Source organism: Parasteatoda tepidariorum, chromosome 6 (genome assembly GCF_043381705.1).
Source record: "Parasteatoda tepidariorum isolate YZ-2023 chromosome 6, CAS_Ptep_4.0, whole genome shotgun sequence".
NCBI lineage: Eukaryota > Metazoa > Arthropoda > Arachnida > Araneae > Theridiidae > Parasteatoda > Parasteatoda tepidariorum.
In genome coordinates this window covers 60,538,475-60,564,330 of record NC_092209.1, presented here as the reverse complement: position 1 = coordinate 60,564,330, position 25,856 = coordinate 60,538,475, and the positions used below count along the sequence as shown (strand labels likewise).

At 28.3% G+C, this 25,856-nt stretch overlaps 1 protein-coding gene across 2 annotated transcripts; it reads left to right on the top strand.

Annotated features, from left to right (window-relative positions):
* LOC107452879 (uncharacterized) lies at nt 1-25,262 on the top strand. 2 transcript variants are annotated; one of them, XM_071182431.1, is made up of 6 exons: nt 1-196; nt 15,267-15,351; nt 18,389-18,454; nt 18,596-18,661; nt 20,145-20,225; nt 23,539-25,262. In XM_071182431.1, the coding sequence occupies exons 2-6, from the start codon at nt 15,270-15,272 to the stop codon at nt 23,952-23,954; spliced, it is 711 nt and encodes a 236-aa protein (XP_071038532.1). In that variant the 5' UTR covers nt 1-196; nt 15,267-15,269; the 3' UTR covers nt 23,955-25,262. The 2 variants fall into 2 exon arrangements, with proteins under 2 accessions (XP_071038532.1, XP_015924990.1); XM_016069504.3 differs by lacking the exon at nt 1-196 and adding an exon at nt 11,688-12,152.
* Nucleotides 25,263-25,856: the final 594 nt, after the last annotated feature.

Below are 25,856 nucleotides of genomic sequence, written 5' to 3'. Positions count from 1 at the left end.
ACTGCTGCTGCAAAGAGATGTTGCACCTGTTTCGGTGAAATCGCGCGTTAAGCTTCAAAGAAATGCCCTTGCGTGTGTTTTCGATCAAGTTTAAAAATGGATGTGCGGGCACAACGTGTTACTCAAATTAACTTCTATCTGAAATTGGAAAGAAAGATTGCGAAATTTCTCGGGTTTGAGTTGAAAGTTTCTCAAGGTTTGTGCGCAGAGTAGTTTTTAAATGTAAAACTCAAAAGTGAAATTTGATGCAAATTTCATTAAAGCATTGCATCTCAATTTAACGTTTTCTTTTTCACCTGTTTTGAAATATGTTCAAGTCATTTTTATTTGAAAACAATTAAGGCAATTCTTATTCAATGTAGCAAATTTTCTTTCACAGTATTTATGGATAAGTCAAAAATGAAATGCAATTTAATGATTAGGAAAAATACAATATCTAGACTTTCTAATATTAAAAAAATTTATGATTGTATTCCAAGTTGAAGAATATTATAATTAGAGTTCGACATTCTAAAAAAGTGGAATATCTTATTAGAATAACTTATATTATATTTTAAAATGCATATTTTTTTCTACAACTCAAAACTTACAAATTAAAAAATGTCACTTCTGGAACTTTTTTCTCATTTTTGGATCACATATATATTTTATAAAAGCTATACATTGTATACATATATTTTATAAAAGCTATCATTTGGACAGGAAGATTTAAGTTTTATTTAATTTCTCACATTTATAGCATTATTTATGTACGTTAGAGACAAAAACAATGACTGATATATTTGTTTAAAGAAGCATTTGAATAAATGTTTTCTAAAACATTTTTTCCACTCTATTTGCAAACGGAAGGTGAGTCATTTTCGGAACTTTCTTCTCATTTCTGGTGTCCTTATATATATTTAAAAAGTCATTATAAAGTAATACATTGCTGTTGGAAAGCAAAAATTTAAGTTTTATCTAATTTCTCTCAATTATTGCATTATTTATGTACGTTAGAGACAAAAACAATGACTGATATATTTGTTTAAAGAAGCATTAGAATATATGTTTTCTAAAATATTTTTCCTACTCTTCTTGCAAATGAAGAATGTGTCATTTTCCTTGCAAGTGAGTCATTTTCGGAATTTCCTTCTCATTTTTAATGTCCTTGTATATATTTTACAGAACTCTTTACCAGGTTATTAATTGTAGTTCGGACAGGAAAATTTTTAGTTTTATCTAATTTCTCTCATTTATAGCAGTATTTTTGTATGTGGAGACAAAAACAATGACTGAAATATTTGTTTAAAAAAGCATTAGAATATATGTTTTCTAAAATATTTTTCCTACTCTTCTTGCAAATGGAAAGTGAGTCATTTTCGGAATTTCCTTCTCATTTTTAATGTCCTTGTATATATTTTACAGAAATCTTTACCAGGTTATTAATTGTAGTTTGGACAGAAAAATTTTAGTTTTATCGAATTTTTCTCATTTATAACAGTATTTTTGTATGTGGCGACAAAAACAATGACTGAAATATTTGTTTAAAAAAGCATTTGAATATACGTTTCCTGAAATATTTTTCCTACTCTACTTGCAAATGGAAAGTGAGCCATTTTCGGAATTTTCTTCTCATTTTTAGTGTCCTTGTATATATTTTATAAGACTCATTACGAGGTTATTAATTGTAGTTTGGACAGAAAAATTTTAGTTTTATCTAATTTTTCTCATTTATAACAGTATTTTCGTATGTGGAGACAAAAACAATGACTGAAATATTTGTTTAAAAAAGCATTTGAATATACGTTTCCTGAAATATTTTTCCTACTCTACTTGCAAATGGAAAGTGAGCCATTTTCGGAATTTTCTTCTCATTTTTAGTGTCCTTGTATACATTTTACAAAACTCATTACGAGGTTATTAATTGTAGTTTGGGCAGGAAAGTATTAGTCTTATCTAATCTGTCTCATTTATAACAGTATTTTCGTATGTGGAGACAAAAACAATGACTAAAATATTTGTTTATTGAAGCATTTGAATAAATGTTTTCTAAAACTTTTTGTCTACTCTACTTGCAAATGGAAAGTGAGTCATTTCTGGAACTTTCTTCTTATTTCTGGAGCACACATACATTTCAGAAAGGTCATTATTAAGCTATACATGGTCGTTCGGACCCGAAAATTTTAGTTTTATCTAATTTCTCTCATATATAGCAGAATTTATGTATATTGAGATAAAAAAAAAAACAATGATTAAAATATTTGTTTATTGAAGCAGTTAAATAAATGTTTCTTTAAAACTTTTTGTCTACTCTACTTGTAAATGGAAAGTGAGTCACTTCTGGAGCTTTTCTCTTCCTCAAAAGAAATACTCGAATCGCTCTCTTACCTCCTTTCCTTCAAGTCATTCACAACCTTTTAACTTGTCATCAAAATGCTCTGCGTAAACGTCTCCGCGGGGATGCAAGAAGAAAAAAAAAAAGATCCTCGAGAAATATCAGCAGTTTCGTTTTTCTTTTTCGTTTCTACATGTGATAGGAGTAAAGGGGCAAGGCATGCATGGCTAAACATCATCAGCCCGCTCTGCCTCCAGCCAAACTTTGTTGACGCCCTCTCTACCCCCCAGCAGCTTGGCGCGTGCCAACATTTTTCGGGGCAATACCTTCACTGCACCGCAAAGCTCGCCCGTGACCAAAAAGGCGATAGGGTTGCTTTTGGCGAATTTTCCTTTTATTCTCCATTGAAAGACACTCAACATCGCCAATATTTATTTTAAAAAATCATTATTAAATTAAATTTTTTCTTCAAAATACGAAATCTGTATTTATAACGTAATATAAATAATTGTACATAAAAATTTATTCATGAATGAACTGTACATAAGTGAATGAATTTTACATAAAAATTGAATAACAAAAATATTCATGTTGGAAGGTTAAGTGTAAATAGATATTTAAAAGCGATAGGAACTATGCGTCACATACTTTAATATAAAATTGTTTCAAGCTAAAATATTAATGTGGCCTTTCGGTGATATTATATAATCTTTATTAGCATAGAAAAGTCTCACTTATTTATGAAAAATGAAAAATTATTTTTAACTATTCTCATGTAGTTGTGTTTCTTGGATGAACTAACCAATGTAAAAATTCAACTGACCAACATCGGAGTTTTTATTTAGACAGGTACTAACTTTTCAAATTAAGACCGAATTTTTAATCAGGGTTAGGTTTCAAATAAGTTAAGATCAAGGTTCTAGACGAGGTACAAATTATATTGGCCAAAGTATAACTTTTTACTAAGGAAGGCAATTACACAGCAAATTAAGAGAGGGCTTCTAATTAAAGCAGGACTTCTATCCAAGGTTTAAATTCTATTGATCAAAATACAACTTTTTACTAAGGTAAGCAATTACACTACTAATCGAAACAATACTTCTAATTAAAGTATGACTTTCGATTGGTCAAAGTACAATTTTTCATTTGAGTTAGGCAATCGCATTGCTATACAAGAGAGGACTTCTAATCAAGATAAGACTTCAAACCAAGATAGAAATTCTATTGGTCAATACATAACATTTTGTTCAAAGGAATACAATTGCACTGCTAACCTAGGGAGGACTTCTAATCAATGAAAATTTTGAACCAAGGTAAGAATTCTATTTCGCCATATCACAAAGGGAAGGTAACTACACTACTAACCAAGACAGAATTTCTGATAAAAGAAATACTTCAAAACCAAAGAAGTAATTCTATTGACTAATGTCTAACTTTTAGGTTGACATTTTCACTATTAAGCAAGGCATGCCAAAATTTTTAATCAAGATTGCTCTAAAAAATTAGATATTAAAAGAGAATCGCAATATGACTTCTAGGTTCTTCCTAGTGTTGCTGATGTCCTAGTCATTGTAAACTTAAACTAGAAATGGTTCCAACTCGCATAGCCAGAATCTAAACCTGAGCTACTTATAAAAGTAATAAGAACTCTATTTAAATGATTAGAAGCGTTAACTTTTTATAATTAGAGAGAATTAACTTCTTAACTAAATGTTCAGGTTGTTTTGAACAATTACTTGAAGGGAAGCTCAGAAACTGGCTCAAAAAGTAAAAAAAAACTAAATTACAAGATTATAAGTAGTAGATTCTAAAAACTCAAACAAGTATTACGTACTATTGAACTATGTTGTGTAAAAACTCACATAAATATTTATGACACTTAATATTATCTATATTAGTAGAAATGCTTAAAAACGGTCAAAAATTTTATTGCTATTTCATTTTTTACTAAAATAAGTTTAAACTAGAAGAATTTAATGGTTGAATTTTTCTCATATTTAGCAGAAAACAATGAAATGTAAATTGAACTGAAAAAATTTATCGATCAGCAAGCCAAAGGGGATTCAAAATCTGCAATACATTTTTAAATAATGCTATTCATGCTTTACCTATGTTTATAATCATTTTCAAATTTTAAGCAACTTACAGGAAATACTAATAAGTAAAAGAATGTTATGTGACGAAGAGAGCAGAATGGAAAAAGGTTCTAAAGCAGACATTATCCCGTCTTTGTATTCGAGTCGATAACGAAGATGAAGAAATGAATGTTAAAAAGGAATTCTCATTTTCCCATGAAATCAATTATTAGCGAGTGGGAAAATGGATGTTGTTCTAGATCTTTTATGCCCTCACATTTTGCGACTAGTTTAACTTTAACGTCATAAACAAACATAAAGAGACGTAAGAGTGATAAAGAATCAGGTTAACATAAGCATTAATAAAATAGCAGCACAACAAGATCAAATAGGAAAGAAAAAAAAACAGACGATAATTTTGGAACTTTTTGGAGTTGGTTGTTTTATAGACTTAATTTTTTTGTTTTTATTTTAACCAGTGTGCATTTTTTATGTTTTTTTTTTATCTTATATTAAGTTAAAGGTAGCTTTATGTTCTTTTCGTGATTGACTTATTCATAATTACTGTCTTGGAGACGATCTAGATATGAATCCAGAAAATGACAAGGAATTTTGTGACGTCTTAAGAAATGTATATTTGCAGAAATTGAAAACCATACATTCTTATTGAGTACTTATACTTCAAGAAGAAGATCATGGATACCCTACATATGTGGTCAATGACGTTAGTGGCAGCTGATCGTTTATAAGCAAAATAGCACGTTAAAGTTGAACTAAGTTTTTCCTGCTCTGCGTGAACAGCTCTGTATCACGCATCGAATTTATTGAAATATAATTCTTCCTCGCTTTCTTACGTCCTTCCTAGGTTTTTTCACTTAACTTAGATTTACTATCTGTTTATGTATTTTATTGTAACCGTGATATATTTTTGTTTTGTGTGTCTGGCAACTTCGATTCATAATTAGTTTGTTTATGTTCTACATGGCTTCGTGCCGGTCTTTGCGTGAAGTAAGCCAAAGAATTGAAATCTTAGTGATAGAATCTTTGTGTAAGAATATAGAACTTGTCACTTAAGAGAATTGATACTTGATGAATTTGGTTTACTCGAAATTGAATGGTAAGAACAGTTGCTAACGTAATCAAACGCCACGTTGCAGCAACCAATCAGGATCGAGATACCCATACTACGTCACTTGTAGGTATCTCAATAGAGGATAAACATAAATTGATGCACTTATTGCAACATATGTCTTGAAATATTGTGGCGTTAATAAAACTCTATCTAGAAAAAAAGTACCAATTGGTAACTAGCGATCACAGTTTTCTCTTTTTTGCAATTAATCGTCATTATATTATTTTTTCTAAGGCCTTTTTCGCGATAATTTTAATTGTCAAAAGTTATCAACAAAAAAAAAATCGAAAAATTTAAAAAAATTATATTAAATATAATTGTTTGTGTACAATTGGATACCTGCTAGTGACGTCATTGTATCTAAATCGAGACATTTGTCGATTCAGAAGCCAATCAGGTTCGCCACACACGCGTGACGTTGCCCAGAGGTATCCAATTAAATCTATTTTAAATTACAAGGTGTATTCACTTCATTTCTTCTCCAGTTACAGGTATCCAATTACTTGTTAATTAAAGTTTTCTTTTATCGAAAATACATAAAAAATATACGTACTAATTAATTAATTAACTGTTTAACTATTTGAAAGATATTCTACTACATGCAAAAGTTAGTGGCTCGTTATCTAAGAAAAATTTCTCCTGACCATGTTTGTGAGATGTCTCTTAACATTTTTAGATAAAAATTAAGTTTTAATTAACCGCAATTTATATGTTTGGATAAATTTTTTCACCATATTTTCACACTGGAAAAAAATGCTATAAAGCTCAATTTCTTTGTATAAGAACATCAGTTTGAGTTTTACATGTTTAATCAGTCATCGTAGAAGTTAAGAAACTTTAAAAAATATTTACATGTATAATCAATAAATGAATACAGCAGTAGCTGCCTTACTCACCCCAAATTGTCTCATATGAAAAAGATAAAAATGTTTGCAAAAATAATTTTTTCTCTCTATTTTCTTTGAATTATTGTCATTTTTTATACAAGAATAAAATTTGCAAGGATGATATGTTGCTAATATATCAGAGTTTCACTTTTATATTTGCTTAACACCAGTTCCAGTTTCATTTATTTTTCAATTAAAACAAATTTTGAATGGTGTGATAAATTTTTACGCACTCTACCTTTGCGTCGACTTAACTTGAAAAGATTGACGAAGTTGACATTGAACATATAACACATGGATCAATAAGTTCCGAGACTAACCCAGAGATGGCTCTCGTAGTAAACCAGTAACCAGGTCTTTCTAGAGTACTAACCTTTGCTTGAAACGTGTCAAAATTTTAAGTCGATCGGACCAGAAACAGCTGAGTTATCGAGGTTGGAGTAAAGTCGTTTTGTAGTTTGTTTAAAAAATGGAAAAAACAGAGTTTCGTGTTCTGATAAAACATTGTTTTTTAATGGGTAAAAACACCGTGCAAGCGAAACAATGGATTGACAAATGTTACCCGGACTCTTGTCCATCAAAAGCAACGATTTGTCGGTGGTTTGCCGAGTTTAAACGTGGTCGTACCGACACAAATGACGCGGAACGCTCGGGTAGACCTGTGGAAGCCGTTACACCGGAAAATGTGAGTGAAGTGACAAAAATTATAATGAAAGATCGTAAAGTGAAGCTCCGTGAGATTGCTGAGATGACACAGATATCATATGGAAGTGTATTTACTATCCTTCATGAAAAATTGAGCATGAAAAAGGTTTTTTCCAAGTGGGTGCCGCGATTGCTTTCGATGGAACAAAAACAGCAACGAGTCGATGATTCAGAAAGCTGTTTATCGCTATTTACACGCAACAAAAAAGATTTCTTGCGTCGTTACGTGACCATGGACGAAACATGGTTACATCACTACACTCCAGAGTCGAAGCGGCAGTCATCTGAGTGGCGCACAGCTGGCGAAAGCCGTCCGAAAACGCAGCAGTCAGCTGGCAAAGTCATGGCGTCAGTTTTTTGGGATACGCATGGCGTGATTTTCATTGACTACCTCGAAAAAGGTAAATCGATCAACAGTGATTATTATATTGACTTGCTGGTGCGTTTGAAGGAGGAAATCGCAAAAAAACGACCGCACATGCAGAGAAAAAAAATCCTTTTTCACCAAGACAATGCACCCTGCCACAAGTCGATGAAAACAATGGCAAAATTGAACGAATTGGGCTTTGATCTGCTTCCCCACCCCCCATACTCGCCAGATTTAGCCCCCAGTGACTACTGGCTCTTTGCTGATCTTAAAAAAGTGCTCCAGGGAAAAAGATTTGGCTCAAATGAGGAGGTCATCGCTGAAACTGAAGCTTATTTTGAAGCGAAAGATAATTTTTTTTATAAACATGGTATTGAAAAATTGGAAAAGCGTTGGAACGATTGTATCACCCTAAAAGGTGATTATGTTGATGAATAAAAAAAAATTTTGCAAAAAAAATGTTGTTTTCATTGTTAGTCTCGGGACTTATTGATCCATGTGTTAAAGTAGCAACATTGTAGAGGTTAGTGAGCATATGCAACTTGGTGGAGTTGAAGAATCTGGTGAACACACACAACTTGATTTGCTATTACAGTGGATTCAGCATTAAACTTACCTCGTTGTAGAAACTAGAGAACATTAGTTATTTAATTTGGTAAAGAATTTAAATAATGATAGCGATATGCTTACTTTAACTTGGTAGCATTTGAGAATGTAATGAACAGATGCAACTCCACTTTCCAGCACTGTAGAAACAGTTTGCTTACATCCTAGAAGCTAAAAAACATAAGGCTTTAACTTGACAGCATTAAAGAATTAAGTAAATATAATATACTTGATAGCACTAAAGAAGCAAGTTTAAAAAATATATTTTAACCTCACATTGCAAAAAGCTGGTTAATCTAAGTTTTGATTTGTAATAAAACAGTGAACATAGAATGCCTTTGATGCTAATCTGCTAATGTGATGCACTTAAAGCATTGTAAACTATCGTTCATTTTAACATTTTATTACTATCAGTTTGATAATTGTTAGGATTTATTCCTTTTAATTTGTTTCTCATTTTAGTTAATTCGAGCACTATTTGAATTATTGAAAATTATAGATGACGTGTTTGTTGTTTAAATGTGACCTATAAATTTTTCTTAGACTCTAAAATAAGGCTTTAATTTTAAAAAAGCGTAATTTTTTCAATTTTTTTAATTGCCGTATAAAATGTAGTAGGCAGGTGTGGTAGGCAGAGGAAAGAGAAAAAAAAAAGCATAAAACCCCCGAAAAAGAGCACCGGATAAAAGCTCCGAAGAAAAGTACCTGAAAAAAAACCCCGAAGAAAGCATCTCATTATATGAAATTAGCAACTCTATTCAATGTAGGCCGTCGGGTTAAAATTTAATGCAATTAGATGTTTATTCGAACGAAATTAGATATTCCTTTAAAAACTAATTAAATAGGAGTTAATTTAAATAAATACTGAAAAACTTTCATTAGACAAGAAAAATTTAGAAGAACTCTTAAGCAATTCTGAAATTATTCTAAATTTAAATAATTACATTTATCGTATCGTGAAACAATAATGATCTACAAACAATATTTTTTAAACCAGTTATTTTTTAAAAAAAAAATTATTAAATGCATCATTTATAATAATGTAAATGCATCATTTATAATGATATATAATTGCATTAAAATATATAAAGTATTAAAAGCTTCTCTCATTCAAATTTTTTTAAATTCATTAATTACTTAATATCTAATTTACTTCGAATATTATTTAATTATATTCAACTCGGGTTCAACGGGACAAATGATACGAACGTTCAATCTATAATGATTTATGAGGTGCTTTTTTTACCGGAAGTTTTCTTGCAGTGCTTTTTTCTGGTGCTTTTTTCTGGTGCTTTTTTCCGGTGCTTTTTCCCCCCTGATTCTTAATATTTAGAATCTGACACTTATATAAAGGAGAAGGAATATAGATTTCAAATTTATGCCCACATGCATGGTATAGTTTTCCAAAACTTTAAATAGCATTTTCCCAAAACAGCGTTTTTTTTTTCTACCACAAGCTAGATTTCTAAAACTGCCGGCCCGGTGGCCGAGCGGTTAGCGCGCCTGTCTGCGAAGCCAATGCCAGCGGGTTCGAATCCCGCTCTGGGCATGGATGCTTGTCTCTCTTGTGTTGTCCTCTGTTGTGTGTGATGTGTGAATGTGGCCCACCCTATGAACGGGTTTGTGGCAGTGTGATTATAGTAAGATTATAGTAAACTTTAGTCTCAGCTATAATATTTAACTTTCACAGGAAAAATACAGTTCAAAGCAATGTCCATAGAGGGCCATAATTAGGATCTTCTAATCTACTATGACGTCACGACCACTTTTTTTTAACACACTGTGTCAGTTTTTAGAACCATTCATTCTGTGTAAAGGGATAGTTAAAGGGGTAATTGCACGAGCTTGTTATTCAGGTCCTCCAGGTTCTTATCCCCTGGCTAAATGACTAAGACTTCAGTTTTACAATACAATACAAGTTTTATTCGACCACAAAATTTTTTTTAACGTTAAACATCAAATTTACAGTAAAATTACGAGCACCAGCATTAACGGTATTCAACCGTAAATTTTTCAGGAATACCTATTATTTTACAGGATAATATAGCTAAATAGAAGCTTGATTTGCCTAGGGGAAAGTCTGAGACAAGTTCAACATTAAAACACATATAGATATCTACTACGAAAAGAAAAATATCTGATATATAGTTTTATTATATTACTGTAATTTAAATTTATTATTTAAGTAATCAGTAAAGACTCTCGCCAAAAGATTCATAAAGAGAATATTTCTGGCAAACCCATCGAATAGAAACAGCTGTCGTCTCTTTCCGAAGTGCAAGCCAAACCGACCAGCACTTGGATATTAGTAGCAGCTGTTTCCACGTTGAGCCACTTGCTTTTTAGCCGTCTTATAATGGCTTCCACATGTTCACCCTTTACAATGCCTGCGGTACTATAATCACCATCCAACTCTCTGGCGGCCTTACTACTACTATTGCATTCTTATTCTAAAGATTTACCTCTCTCTTAGTCAAATACTTTTTCTCTTTCTTTCTTTCCACACTATGGGTTTTCCTTTCGAGAACTCCACATCAACTTGTCATAAAAATATGACTTTTTTTGGTTTTTGTGCATGGTAAAAATACGCAAATTTATTTAGTCATATGACAAGAATTTGGATTAGAGGTTATTAAAAGAATAGAAATTGTGTGCGTTTTAAATTCTTTAATACCTAGCATCTTTTTCGAGAGAAGGTTTTAAAATTCATCATATTCTTATTTTCTTTCTTTCATTTTCATTGCAGATCAATTGAGGACTTCAGATCAACTTGTCATGAAAATATACCTTTTTTTATTTTAGTTCTAGGAAAAAATAAGCAAATTTATTTAGTCGCAATATGGATTATAGGTTATTAGAATAATAGAAATTGTACGTATTTTAAATTCTTTAATATCCAACGTCCCTTTTGAGAGAATGTCTTAAAATTCTTCATATTCTTATTTTCTTTCTTTTATTTTCATTGCAGACCAATTGAGGACTTCAGATCAAATTGTAATGAAAATACTCTTGTACATCTTTTTTAATTTCGTTTCCATGGATAAATAAGGCAATTCACTTAATAATAAAACAAGAATTAAAAACTTTAAATTTAGATGAGATTTAATGGATAAGATATTGTAGGTTCCATTATAAGATTAAAACGTAGAAAAAATGACGTTTTGTTAAAGAGCAAGGCACTTAAAAGTAAAACTAAAAATTTTTGATTATAGTATTTACAAGGTTAAAATAATAATTAATAGTAATTAAAATAACAATTATTTGCAACGTTAAAATGATTATTTTTTTATAAAGTGCATTAAAAAAAGACTTTTGATCATTTCATTTATTGCGAAGTATGACAGCGTTTTCAAAGTATTGTAATTGATCTGCAATTCTACTTTTAATGGGCGTAAATTACCTATCTGAATTATTTCCAAAGCCACAAAGCAATCAAATTTGCTGTAAAAGAATATATTCCAGAAAAAAAGTTTCTTTTTTTGTATTGGAATGCTTACATCATTTTAAACTTCTTTGTAAAAATATTATGAATTATTTCCCAAAAAAGTAATATGCTTTTTAGGTTTTTTTCCCCTTTATCGGAAATAATCTTACTAAATGACTAGGAGAAAATAAACAATTTTAAAACAAACTATGATTTCATAAAAATAAAGCTTTGCAATGAAAAGTAAATCGAAATATTGATTATTTGCAAAATATTTGTTTGTTTTGTTTATCAGAGAAATTATTTATCTGGTTGTTCAAACACTTTCATCTATCATTAAGTTGGTGGTGAACACGAAATACGTTCAATTTTGCGAATAAGCGGAATTATCAGTAAGAGAAAAGAGTTTTTTTGTAATTTTTTCAAAATTTTGTACACACATGAAACAGTGTTTTATCTTTTAACAAGGCTTTTCTCTTATAGGATATTCTCATTCGAAATTGATGATTCAAATTTAGCTATCACTTTTTTCTTATAAAAGCTTTTAAGCAGTAAAGCCATGTCAGTTTTAGCATTAGTTTTTCAGTCTCTAATATTTTCAAGCAGTTTAGCAAGAATTACTGATTTTTATGCTATAAAATGGTATGTTATGTAGATATTTTAAATTTTTATAGAAACGTATTTTGTTTAAAAAAAGAGTTTGAAAATACAGCTATTAAAAAAATTAAATTAGCAAAAAAATTAAAATAGTTTTCAAAATAAAAATCTAATATTTTTTCAATTATTTCTTATTATTCCTGATCTCATTTCTAAAACAGAATAAAAATTATTTTATTATTTTGTAACTCTAAAAGATGCTGTTAGATAAAAAAAAAAGATACTCTTATAGGATATTATTTAAATTTGATGATGCAAACTTAGATGTCTTTTTTTTTTCTTATGAAACCTTTTAGACGGTGAAAACATGTCATTTTCATCCTCATAGTTTTTTAGTATCTTACATTTTCAATCACTATAATAAAAATTGTGGATATTTATACCATAAAATGGTATTTTGCACGGTTATTGTAAACTGCTTAAAAAAATATTTTTAGGAATTTTAAAAAGAGTTACTTACTACTAATAAAACCTAAAAAAATTAAAATAGCTTAAAATAAAATATGAAGTTTATTTAAATTTAATCTCCTATTATTTTTGTTTATATTTTTGAAACAGTTAAAAAAATATTTCATTTCTCTTGAAAATCTAAAAGATACTGTTATAAACAAAAACAAAAAAAGATACTCTTAATGGAAGTTCTAATTGAAAATTGATGACTCCAATTTAGATGTACTTTTTCTTTCTTATAAGAGCTTTTAAAAAGTTAAAGCATGTCTTGTTTAGCATTAGTTTTTCAGTTACTCATATTTTCCCACCACTTTAGTAAAAGTTACGGATATTTATATTATAGAATGGAGTGCTATACAGATACATCAATCTGTTAAAAAAATTATTTTTCTGTTAGAAATTTGGAAAAGACTCTTATTAACTACTAATAAAACATAAAGAAAGTAAAACAGCTTTAACTATTAAAATATGAAAACAGCTTTAACGATTAAAATCTTCTGTATTCATTTTTTGTTGCTATTTCTGATGCAGTTTAAAAAATTTTTCATTGATTTAGAAACTTTAAAAGATACTGTTATATAAGGAAAAAAGAAGCCCATATAAGAGATTATCTGAAATATTATCTAAAAAATACTCCTACGGGATATTCCCATTCAAAACTGATGGCTCTAATTTAGATATCACTTTTGTCTTTTCTTTTAAAAGCATCTAAACAGTTAAATCATTTATAGCATTGCTTTTTCAGTCTCGTATATTTTCAGCCACTTTAGTAAGAGTTGTGGATATTTATACTATAAAATGGTATGCTCTATAGATATTTTAAGTTAATAAAAAAAATTTTTAGAAACTTTGAAGGATTATTATTTACTACAAATATAACAAAGAAAAATGGAATTGCTTGTTATTAAAAAAAATCATAGTCCTGATTTATTTTGTTCATATTTCTGAAACAGTTAAAAAATATTTCATTGAATTTGAAAGTCTAAAATATATTGTCATATCAGAAACAAAATATAGTCTTATAGGATGTTCTAATTCGAAATGGATGATTCTAATTTAGATGGCACTTTTTTTTAATAAAAGCTATAAAAATCATGCCATTTTTAGCATTAGTTTTTCGCTCTCTCACATTTTCAACCACTTTCGTAAGAGTTACGGATATTTACATTAGAAAATACCATGTTATTAGATATTTTAAACAGCAATAATTATTTTTAGAAATTTTGAAAAGACTGTTATTTAATACTAATAAAGCATAAAAAAATTATATTAGCTTTAAATATTAAAACATTTAAAAAATTTTAAAAATTAACATTTTTAATTATTAAATATACGGTTTTCTTAAAATTTGATTTCTGAGGAACTATTCAACCAATTTCGCTCACATTTTTGTTTTGCCATGTAAAATTAGATACTTTAAATTTAACTATTATTAAATAAAATAATCGAAAATAATAAATATTTACTAAAATTTATATTTTTTGTATGGATTTATCTTTGGATTAGCGAATTCTATAATTGCATGCAAAGGTTTTGCAATTCGTTTAAAAAGTTCTCCAGATATGACGAAATATGCAAAAAATAAAATTAACATTATTGGGTTCAAACTTTAGATAGCTTTCCTGACCAAAGTATGGGGGCCATATTTCCCATATTGCAGCTGCCCCCTCTATTTTGTAAGTCAAAAATCCGAATCCGTTGGGAAAAAAAAGGTATGTTTATTCAGAGAAAGTACGTTTTTGTATCTGATTTCGCAACTTAAAATATTGTCAGAACCAATTAGTTAGCATATTTGAGGTCGTCTAGATCAAACTTTATTTTGGGTGTTTTTTTTTATTCTCACTGCATAACATATACTCTAATGGTAACAATACCGGAAGCACACCACAACAGTATTTAAATATTCTAATTCTTCAGCTGTTGCTCGCCCAATAGTAGCTTGATCTTAATTTTAACTGTTTTCAAGAGATGTCTGCGATATTGTCAAAGTTCTTTGCGCATTTAAATTTAGCAAAAATTAAAAATTATTTCTTATTTGAATATTAATTGAATTCAAAGCAAGAATAGAAAGCCATTGAACATCACTTATCGCTAAAATTCCAAATTTTCGGATTTCATTAAAATGCTGTAGTGTTTTCGACTATAATAATTAAAAAAAAATTAAAAAAAGATTTCAAAATAAAGCTGCTTTACAATGAAATAAACAATGTCAAAAAATCTAGATATGGCGAAAAAAAGTTAACTAAACGAAAACAAATAAATTATCTCGAGGTTTAAAAATAGATTCAGTTTCCGTGTAGTTTATATAATTTAGAGATTCAGTTTCGAATGGTTTGTACTGTGTTATTAAAATACAAGAAAAACAACTATAAAAGAAATAGGAATTTTTACGCAGTCTCAATTATAGATTTTTGAATATCAGACTAAGATGCAATTACAAATAGAACAAAACAAATCCTAAATTTCATGTTAAAATGAGTTAACAGCAATTGAAAATACAAAAGTTGGAATAAAAACTTTATTGCTTTGCTAATAATACTGATTCTGCTATACTTCAATTGATTATTAGAAATTTTTCCCCACGAGCAACTTTTTTTATAGTATAAACTGAATCTTTGTTTTTAAAGTCGTTTTTTTCATTTTCCCCAGGCGATGCTACTGGCAGTTTGTTTTGCTACTCTCTTTTTGTTTAATGGTTCTGAATCTAAGCCTATGTTATGTCCATGTACTAAAGGTGAGTATACGTATGATTTCTACCATTTTTAAAATCTTTTATCATAACATTAAGGTCAAATTTTTGTAATCTTTTCTGCAAGTAATAAAACAATAACTCTGAAGCATACCTTCATATAGTTACAGTATCATATTGTTATTGTAATATACAAATCAAACAAATATATGTATGTATGTATATATATATATATATATATATGAAATTAAAAGATCACTTTGTTTATAAAATATATAATTATTATTATAATTTTAGTACATTTAATTAATATGTTAATCACAATTAAATGAAATTTAAAAAAATAATTAACTGTATTTGAGAAAAGATATTAAAACTCAGAATGACGCAATAAAAATTGTCAACACTCCATAAAGATAACCTTATATTATATAAGAGTTCAAATTACGAACAGTTTAAATCTTTCTCAAGAAATTTATGCATCGAAAAAAATTTGATTTATCCATATGATATGATTTAAGTCTGGCAACAAATATATATGCATCCTAAATAAGTAATTTTTACTTTGTATTTTCTCTTAAAAATAAGTTTACTAATTTTTATGTATATTTTATCGTACTTTATTTACAAATAATAAATGATGAAATGAATAATAAACTACCATCATTATTGCTGAACACCAAAAATGATGGTAGTTACTTCACACCAAAAATGTGCTTCAATTTGTCAGGAATTGTCCGTAGTTCTACACCACTTTGACGTAAAGTAGTTGCCACTTTTTTTTGGTGTTAAAGTGCACTAAAATTTTTTGCAGTGTACTTCAAAAATGCATTTCTATTCATGTTGTTGTTGTTGTTGTCGTGTCTATGCATACAGTGCTAGTGCAAAGATTAGAGTCCTCCAAAAGTCTTGGATAACAAGATTATTTCTATCCATTAAGGTTTTAAGTGACGAATTAGTGAATTTGATAAATTAGATTTAAAGTTTAGGCGTTAACAAAAGGAAATAAAGACTATGCCTTGCTTTTATTTCTTGGCTGACAATTATCAAATTGGCGAAATGTATAATTCTTCGTTTTAAAATACAGTCGAAAGAGAGGCTGTTATAGACTATTTGGTGCCAAATGGTGTTTCAAACTTCCTTCAGCTTCCTTATATTTTAATTGATGAAGATAACTACTTAGACTATTTCTAATATTTAGTCTGAGTAGTTATCATATATGGCAACGTTACTTTTAAAAAGTAACGAGTAAAAGTACAAGTATTTTTAAAAAAAGTATCGAGTAAAAAGTTCTTATTTTAAAAAGTAATGAGTAAAAAGTACAAGTAGAAGTACAAGTACTAAACAAAAAGTAACGATTTAAAAGTACATTTCTAGGAAATCGAAAATTCAAAGTAACCTAAAATTTTATAGAATAATATTCTTATGTTCTTTAATGTTGTTACAAAATTGTTGTTATTTATTTAATTGTTTTTAATATTGAAAGTTATGGTTATTAATTTATTTTTAAATTCGGAAGAATATTATATATAATTTTATAATATAATCATATAATATAATTTTAAAATCAAATATAACTTTAATATCAAACTTTTTATAGATTTGCCCGAAAAGGAAATTTTATCTATAGATTTTAATTTTTAGTTTATTATTTTTATTTATTTAAATTACCATTGATTTAAAATTTTTTTACTCTTTAGAAACGCGTTTTAAAAGTAGAAACATAAACAAAGCAAACACGGGGTTTCAGATAGCTTTGTGATCTTTGAGCTAGTAAAAAATAATTGAATGTACAGTATAAGATGAAACAGAAGGTATTTAAACACGAAGTTAGCTGTGAATGCATATATATTGCACATTAATTTTATAAATTAAAAAAACATAAGCATTTTTTTTAATTTAAATTTTTTATTTATTTTTTTTATTTTTTAGAAAGCTTACCGAGTTTTAGGAAAAAGTAACGATTTCATTCGATATTTCCGTTACAAATACTTGTACTGTTTTCCTAAAAAAGTAACGAAAGTACAAGTAAAAGTACTAAATTTAAAAAGTAACAAAGTACAAGTTAAAGTACTAAATTTAAAAAGTAATGAAGTACAGGTAAAAGTACGTACTTTTTACTTGTACCGGCGGTACAAGTAACGAAAGTAAAAGTACTGCCATATATGGTAGTTATCTTCATCAATTAAAATGCAATATTCAGAGAGCGTGGAGAGACTATTCGATATTTACTCCTACGATAATGACAGTTGGAATGTAGCGTCTAGCCAAGGATCTAAATTAGTTAAGTTCACGCCACTTTCTTTACACGATTTTTCTTTGGACAAGGCAAATAAAAAAGCCACAGTTTAACTGCCTTGCGCTTCCATAATTCCATGATAACAAATTATGAAATTTGTTATTATGGGATGATAGCAAATTCATAATTTTCAACTAAGTACATGAAGAATTATCTGGGGTTTAGAACAGACAAATAAATATTTTAAAAATTGTTAAATTTTTTTAAAAAATTGCCAGTTTGGCGACATTTTGAAGCATAGATTGAAGTGATCAAAGTCATTGTCTTATATCCTTTTTTTGCAAATTCTTAAGAGCCCAGGTACTGCAGCAATGGATTATGTTTTTAAATATTAAAAAATTTAACTACAAATGCTTTTTATTTTCTCAAAACTGTGTCTTTTCTCCGTATATTTGTTTTGAGCCATTTTTTTTTTTTGATTAATCATTAAGGGCGCTGGCTAAAGATAGGCTAAACTTAGCCTAACAGCCATAAGTAACTGTTGTAAACTCACAACAGTTATGAAAATAACATATTATTGGTAACAAAGCATCAAAAAATGGAAAATAAGCAGGTGGCTGAAAGGTTGTAAATGAGGCAAATTCATCATGAGTAATATCCTAGAACTTGTATTCTCAAAGATTTGGCTAAATAAATTTATGTTTTATAGTTTAATACAGCTAGACCTCTCTAAAAATCGAAGAAATGTAAATTTTTTAAAAATGCCACATAGATTTTTCTTCCTCTGAGTTCACTATTTTCTCTAATGTTTTTTACTAAGTGACTAGTTTATCGTGATTTCAGAAATATCACCTGCTCTTTCATCGGAACCAAGAACAGAATTGAGAGATGCAACTTCACCTGACATGAGTAAGTATTTTTCAGCTAAAATATTATAATTGAATCGAAGAAATTTAAATTTTTTAAAAATGCCACATAGATTTTTCTTCCTCTAAGTTAACTATTTTTTCTAATGTTTTTTACTAAGTGACTAGTTCATCTTGATTTCAGAAATGTCACCTGCTCTTTCATTGAAACCAACAACAGAATTGAGAAATACAACTTCACCTGACTTAAGTAAGTATTTTTCAGTTAAAATATTATAATTGAATCGATGAGTCCAAAAACCATTAATTATCTCCATTTTTTTCATCAAAATTACGCTTTTTACATTTTTAAGTTTAGCTGACGTAGATACATGGTTAGGATTTTAAAAAAATCATTCCTTTCTACTTGGCACAGTATATTTTGTGCTGATAAATTTCAACTTATCTTGTGGCCTGTTCCACGGAATAAAGTTGGAAATATACGGCTAGATGGCTGCCATTGTTACTTAAGGAATCGTTTGAATAACGTAACGATTAATTATTTAGTTAGGCTTGTTATTTTGTTGATACTTTTTATCACACAATGAGTGATACAGAGAGTAGTTTTTAGATGGTATTTGCAAGAAAATATAGGGGTATAAGAGTAACTAACTGTAAGGGAGGTGACTACAAATAATATATATGATACTTGATTTCAAAATCTGGTGACCGGAAATATAAGAAAACTATAAGAAAAATGTGTTAACAAAATGCTCCTGTGGAAAAGCAACAAAGGAGAAATAACAGTTTCAGGAGTCACATTATAGCAATTTTAGTTTTTAACGCACGACACCTGGTAAATTGTATTATCTCTTTCCATTGGTCGTTTATGCAAACAAATCGCTCATGGGCTGCATTAGTGACACAACTCAAAAAACTCGCGTTTTGGACTAAGAACAGGTGTAAATATGAAAATACACACTCTTTTCAGCAGCAATACTAGCACAACTCATAATTCAACTTGAAGGTAATCTTCGTTGAAGCAAACTAAGGCTTTTCTTATGCATTTTCATTAGCAATGAAAACTTTAAACCCACTTATCTCAAAACATGAGTTTTTTGAGTTTCGCCGCTATTGCTGCCCATGAGCGAAATGTTTACTCAATACAAAAAAGGTACCCAAAAAGTGGCACCATAACCATTTATGGAAGCGTATCTTGAAAAAGTTGTCATAAACCACTGAAATTTGTAGACATCAAAAAAAAAAATTTACATTATAAATCAAATATGTTTTTGCCTTTCTATAAAGAAATTTGTAAGTACCCAAACACAGGTAATAATAATCAAAAAGATTTTTTCAAATCTACACAAATATCCATGAAAATATAGTCTAAGACTTAAATAAAGTCTTTATTTTATTTGTAAGTGTAATTCTCTCTTGTTAAAAAAATGTATAGAGCTCGTTTCAACGTTTTATCCGAAAACTGGTCATCTTCAAGTTCTAATTATATTTTAAATTAAAAAATTAAGTCATTTGTCTTCAATTGCAGTCGAATATTTTCTAACCAGCCACACATTTTAATAAAAAAAAGGAAAAAAAGCTCCAGGCATGAAGCTGATACGTAACTATTCAGTTTTTTGTCTTTCCTACAAAATTTGTTTCGCTGGAGATGATCGGTTTTCGAAGTCATTGATTCAATTACATTCATTTATTCAAGTTGTTTTAATAAATGACTTGTTGACACTGAATTTCAGCAACAACTCTTTCATCCAAAGCAGCAAATCGAGTACTGGAACCTGTAACAAGAAAATTAAGAAATGTGACTTCGTACACGAGTAAGACTTTTTTTTGTTGTCAAATTTAAGATTCAAGTTATAGATTTCATTTGAAACGAAAAGGTCAAATTTAAAATTTAAATGGATAAATTTATAATTTTTTAATAAATATAACAAGCACCACATCTCAGAACACACCTGAATTTTAAAATGTTTTTTGAAGGCTCAGTTGTCTCACAAATAGCGCGTTTTTGTAAATAACAAGCTATTTTCATAACTGCTGTGGGATTTCTATAGTTAGTTATAACTAAGGCCCGGATTTTAAAAACATTTGCATTTTTTTGCATTTTTGGACATTTTTTGTCCTTTAGAGCATTTTTTGAGATTTATAGGGCATTTTCTTTAAATTTTGGGGCGTATTTTGCATTTTAAAACATTTTTTAAATTTTTTGTTAATTTTTTCTAATTTTTATTATTTTTTATAATTTTTTATTATTACACTGGCTTCTAAACAATGAAGAAAATCTTTAGGATATTAAAAGTTGAAGCAAAATCTTTTCACATTGAAGAAGAATCGTCAGTAAGTGTGACCGTCCTTTTCAAGTACGCACCAATAACATCAGTAGATGTTGAAAGAAGCTTCTCCTGGTATAAAAATTTGCTTTCAGACATGAGACGCTCGTTTACATTTCAAAATATTAAAAAAAAATTAATAATCCACTGTAATTCTGATATTTAGTAATATTATGAGATGGAAGTTGTTATATTCATTTAAGTTTCTATACAAAATGAAAATTTTTTGGAGACAATATATTTTCCTTTTTTTTTTTGTTATTTTAGGATATAAAACATATTTTTCAAACTTTAATGAACGTAGAACAAGTATTGCTTTGCTTTATATTTTTTAAAACGACTCATAATAATTTTAAAGAGTAAAACATTGCTTCAGTTCAATATTTTTACTTCTATTTAAATCATGTCATAAAAAAAAAGTTTTCAGAAAATTTTGTAGAAAAAATGCTTTTATTTAAAAATTTTGCATTTTAATACAAAGACTGTTTTTAGTTACATGTAATAAAATAACTGAAATAAAATAACTATGGTAATTAATATTGCACTAAATTTCTAATATTTTTTACAAATCTTTACATCTAAAGTACCTTTGAATATGTATTGTTCGACGTAAAACAAATAAGTTTCTATCCAAAAGCAATCAATATAAGCTCTTTTTTTTTACATTTGAAAAACCCATTGTCCAACATGATATTATGGTTCAATTTAACATGGTTCAGTTTGTCACATTGCTGTCATTGCAATTAAACTTGGAAATGTTTTCATGGATATCATAATGAAAAATAATAGCATTACAACTTTTTAAACAATTTATGAGTTAAATTTTTAAAATAATGATTCTTTTTACAAAAGATCACCTTTCAATTCTTTCCTCCTTTTTGTTATCAAAAAATAAAGAAGACGTTTCATGTTAATAAGTTTTTAATTACAACCCTAGTGACAAATAGAATTACTCTCAGAATCAAACTCTGTTACACTAGAGTCAAACTGTGTAGCTTTTAAAGTACAATTCTGTTACTCTAAAGTAAAATTCTGTTAAACAAGAGTCAACTCTAGACTAACTGTGTAACCCTAGAGTCCGATTCTCTCTCCGACTGGGTCAAACTCTGTTATACTGTAGTCAAATTCTGTTACTCTACAGTAAAATTCTGTTAAACAAGAGTCAACTCTAGACTAACTGTGTAACCCTAGACTCCGATTCTCTCTCCGACTGGGTCAAACTCTGTTATACTGTAGTCAAATTCTGTTACTCTATACTCTAGAGTCAAATTCAGCTACTCTAAAGTCCGTTATTTAAAAATCAAGTTTCCTTACACTAGGGTAAACTTTTGTTAATCTAGAGTCAAATTCTGTCATACTAGAGTCAAATTCTGTCATACTAGAGTCAAATTCAGCTACTTTAGAGTCAAAGTTTATTATTTACTCTCCAGTATTTGATCGGGAATAGCGAATTTCACACCATTTTTAATCTATTCAGGTCTTATTTTTTTAAACTTTCTATAAGCTTGAAATTTTAAAAATGAACAATTTTTGCCACTCTATTTTTCGAACTTTATTAAGCAAATGTAAAATTGAAATATTCCAATGTTTTAAACAATATTAGGGGAATGCTGCTCACGTTGAAGTTGGCAATCAGGATAGGTCTTGATATTTCAAGTAGTTGAAATTTTATGAAAATATGTAGAGTCTTTTGTTAATTTGAATATAATGATGAATAATGGCATTAATAAATATCTTTAATGAATATAATGAATATAAACATTCTTCTTAGTGAATATAATGAATATAAACATTCTTTTTAATGAATATAATAAATATAAACATTATTTTTAATGAATATAAACATTTCTTGGCAAAGATTTCAGCAAAACATTTTTAAAAAAAAATAAAATTCATAACTTTAGAAAGTAATGTTTTTAATTTTTAAAGTTGCGGAAAATATTATGCTTTAATATTAACAATATTTTTATTAGAATTTAAAAAATTATAATTTTAATATTTTTTTGTTTTTTCTTCTTATTATTTTTAATGCTACACAATACATCAAAATTAAACCTATTTCTTGAAGTAAAACATTTAAAATAATGTTCGGAAAATAGTTTTAAAGTTAAAAAAGAGCGAAAAATAAATTCATCATAGAAAAAAAAGCCTCCAAAACTTTAACTCGAAAATTGAAGCTCAGACGGAAAAAAAGAAGTCCTACTTCACGTTAAAATTTATATTCATACGTAGACTAACATAATTCTTTCAACCCAGTTTTAGAGATGACTACAATAGCATTATTTGTTTAGTAATAACACAAATCTTTAAATTTTCAAAATTTTACGATCGAGTCTCCTTAATTTTCAGCACAAATTTGAACCATAGAGGTATATTTCTAACATACAGAATTTCTCTTTAAAGTTTAAACCAGAGAAGCATATTCTTAATATATTGAATTTCACTTTCAAGTTTGAACCAGAAAGGCATATTTATAGTATATTAAATTTCATTTCTCTTTAAAGTTTGAACCAGAGAGGTATATTTATAGTATACTGAATTTCTCTTTAAAGTTTGGACCAGATAGGTATATTTCTAGTACATAGAATTTTTCTTTAAAGTTTAAACCAGAGAAGCATATTCTTAATATATTGAATTTCTCTTTAAAGTTTAAACCAGAAAGGCATATTTCTAGTATATTGAATTTCTATTTAAAATTTGAACCAGTAAGGCATATTTCTAATATATTGAATTTCTCTTTAAAGTTTCAGATTTACAGGTACAAAAATTTCACTATAAACTTTTCTTTTCCTATTTTCAGCATTATCATCTACAACAGAGGTTTTATCAATTCCACTTGAGAATACAACAACGGTATTTCCAATAATTCCACCTGATTTCAACAATGAAACAATGCTTCTAACATCTACGCCCGATTTTAGCAATGTAACGGTATCTCCATTTATTGATAAAACAAGTCTCATGAATATACCAGTGCCTATTGCTGCTACCTTAACAGGCATCTTCAGTCTATGTTGCTTTTCTCTGGCATGCAAAGGAGCTAAAGCATATATTGCAGACTGTAAAAATAAAGTTACAGCTAAAAAAGAGCTAACAATAACCACTAATAAAATAAAGTCAGAAACTAAATGTTGTGAAGGAAAACATTTGAAAAAGAAATCATACTCAAACGAAACATGTCATTGTAATACTTGTATTTGTACGCAATACAAATAGTGAGATAATTTTATTTAAATATTATTTTTACTTGATTTCAACAATGCAATGATATTTTCAAGAAATTCAATTGTTTTAAAAAATAAAGTCAATATTTCCAATGATTTCTTTTGCTTTCAACAATGATAAATATTTTAAATTGATTGGTAACCTAAATTTTAAGAATTTTTCAATGAAGTGCAAAATTACGCTAAAAAGTACCGGCATTTAGGGTGCTGGTTGATATACAATAATTTTTACAGTAATAATTTCCGAAAAATCCCTGAATTACACTAATTATATTATATATTTATACTAATTATAATAATACTAAATATATTACAGTAAAAATTACGATATAATATTTTACGGTTAAATGGATTTCAAAAATGAAGTCAATATTTCTATGATTTTACTTGCTTTCAACAATGAAACGATATTAATATTTATTGGTAATCAAAATTTTAAGAATATTTCAATGCCATTCACAGCACAAAATTACGGTAAAAAATGCCGACACTTAGGATGTCGGTACCTTTTACTGTAAAATCCATTTTTACCGGAAAAGGCTACGGAACAAAAAATCTGATATACCGTAATTTTTACAGTAATAATTTTCGTAAAATCACTGAATGACTCTAATTAAATAAATATTACTGTAAAAATTAAGATATAATATTTTACGGTAAAATGGATTTAAAAAATAAAGTCAATATTTCCGATGATTCCACTTGCTTTCAACAATGAAGCGTTATTTCATTCAACGTTATTTTGGTAATCAAAATTTTAAGAATAATCCCATGTAAGAACTTCATGATCAACATTGAGAACATTGTAAGAACTTCATGATCAAATTACGGTTAGAAAGTAGCAGCACTTAGGGCTCGGAACATAATAACGGAACAAAAAATCTGATTTACACTAAGTTTTACCGTAATAATCACCATAAAATCACTGAGTTGCTCTAATTAAATAAATACTACTGTATCATATTTTATAGTAAAATGGATTTTAAGGATGATTTGCCCAAAATGCCGGGACTTTAATACCGTAATTTGATCCGGACTGTTTTATAGTGTACAACTGTTACTTTTTGAGCTGTCTCATAACTGTCACCTTAACAGTCATAATTGAAAAAGCTAAAAATAATTCATGCTTAAACGATAAATGTGAAACTTGAATATGTTTGTAAGATTGTTAAATTGTATTTTATTTTAAAAAGATCTGGTGTTTTGGAAATTTTTTAAAAATGCACGTATTTTTTTAAAATCTTTTGTATTTTACTTTTTAATTGGTGTATTTACAAAATAAAAAATAAATGGAATTTTTTGTGGGGTTTCTTTATTTAGTTAGATAATATGCAATACAAATGTTGATCGAAATATCTTTAGGTCTTTATTTGCTGTATTATGTACATAGATTCAGTATTGATATTATGTTGTTATAAACACTAGTAAAGTAAAATAAAATTAAAAAAAAGAATTTTTTAAAACTCGTTTTCTTTCTATTTAAACGTAGATGAGAAAACCTTAAGAGAACTCCGGCGTTTTTTATTAACCCACGTTGAAATTGCCAAGTCTGTTCCATTTTTTTTCTTCAAAAATACTGAATACTGAGGAGATTTTTTTACAAACAAAAAAAATTTATTTTGTTATTACGTATTTAAAACATGTTTTTAATGATTTGAAATAGCATCTGAAACGAAAATTTGAAAAATGATAATTGTTTTATTGCAATTTATAAGTCCCTATGCGAATTTTAGAGCGAATTCAATCAAAATATCAATCAAATTTTCTAATACCCAATATAGTGCTCAAATAAACCATATTATGGTATTTCTCAAACGTTTTTACAAAATACTATCCCATGTATCATGGTGCGTAAATTAAACGTATATTTTTGGAAAATTGGTAAAGTTAATAC

Excerpts from the sequence above, each read along its gene's own strand:
- LOC107452879 (XM_016069504.3), top strand. Across the intron at positions 15,352-18,388 it reads GTTATGTCCATGTACTAAAG|AAATATCACCTGCTCTTTCA; the intron begins GTGAGTATACGT and ends TCGTGATTTCAG. Across the intron at positions 20,226-23,538 it reads AAATGTGACTTCGTACACGA|CATTATCATCTACAACAGAG; the intron begins GTAAGACTTTTT and ends TCCTATTTTCAG.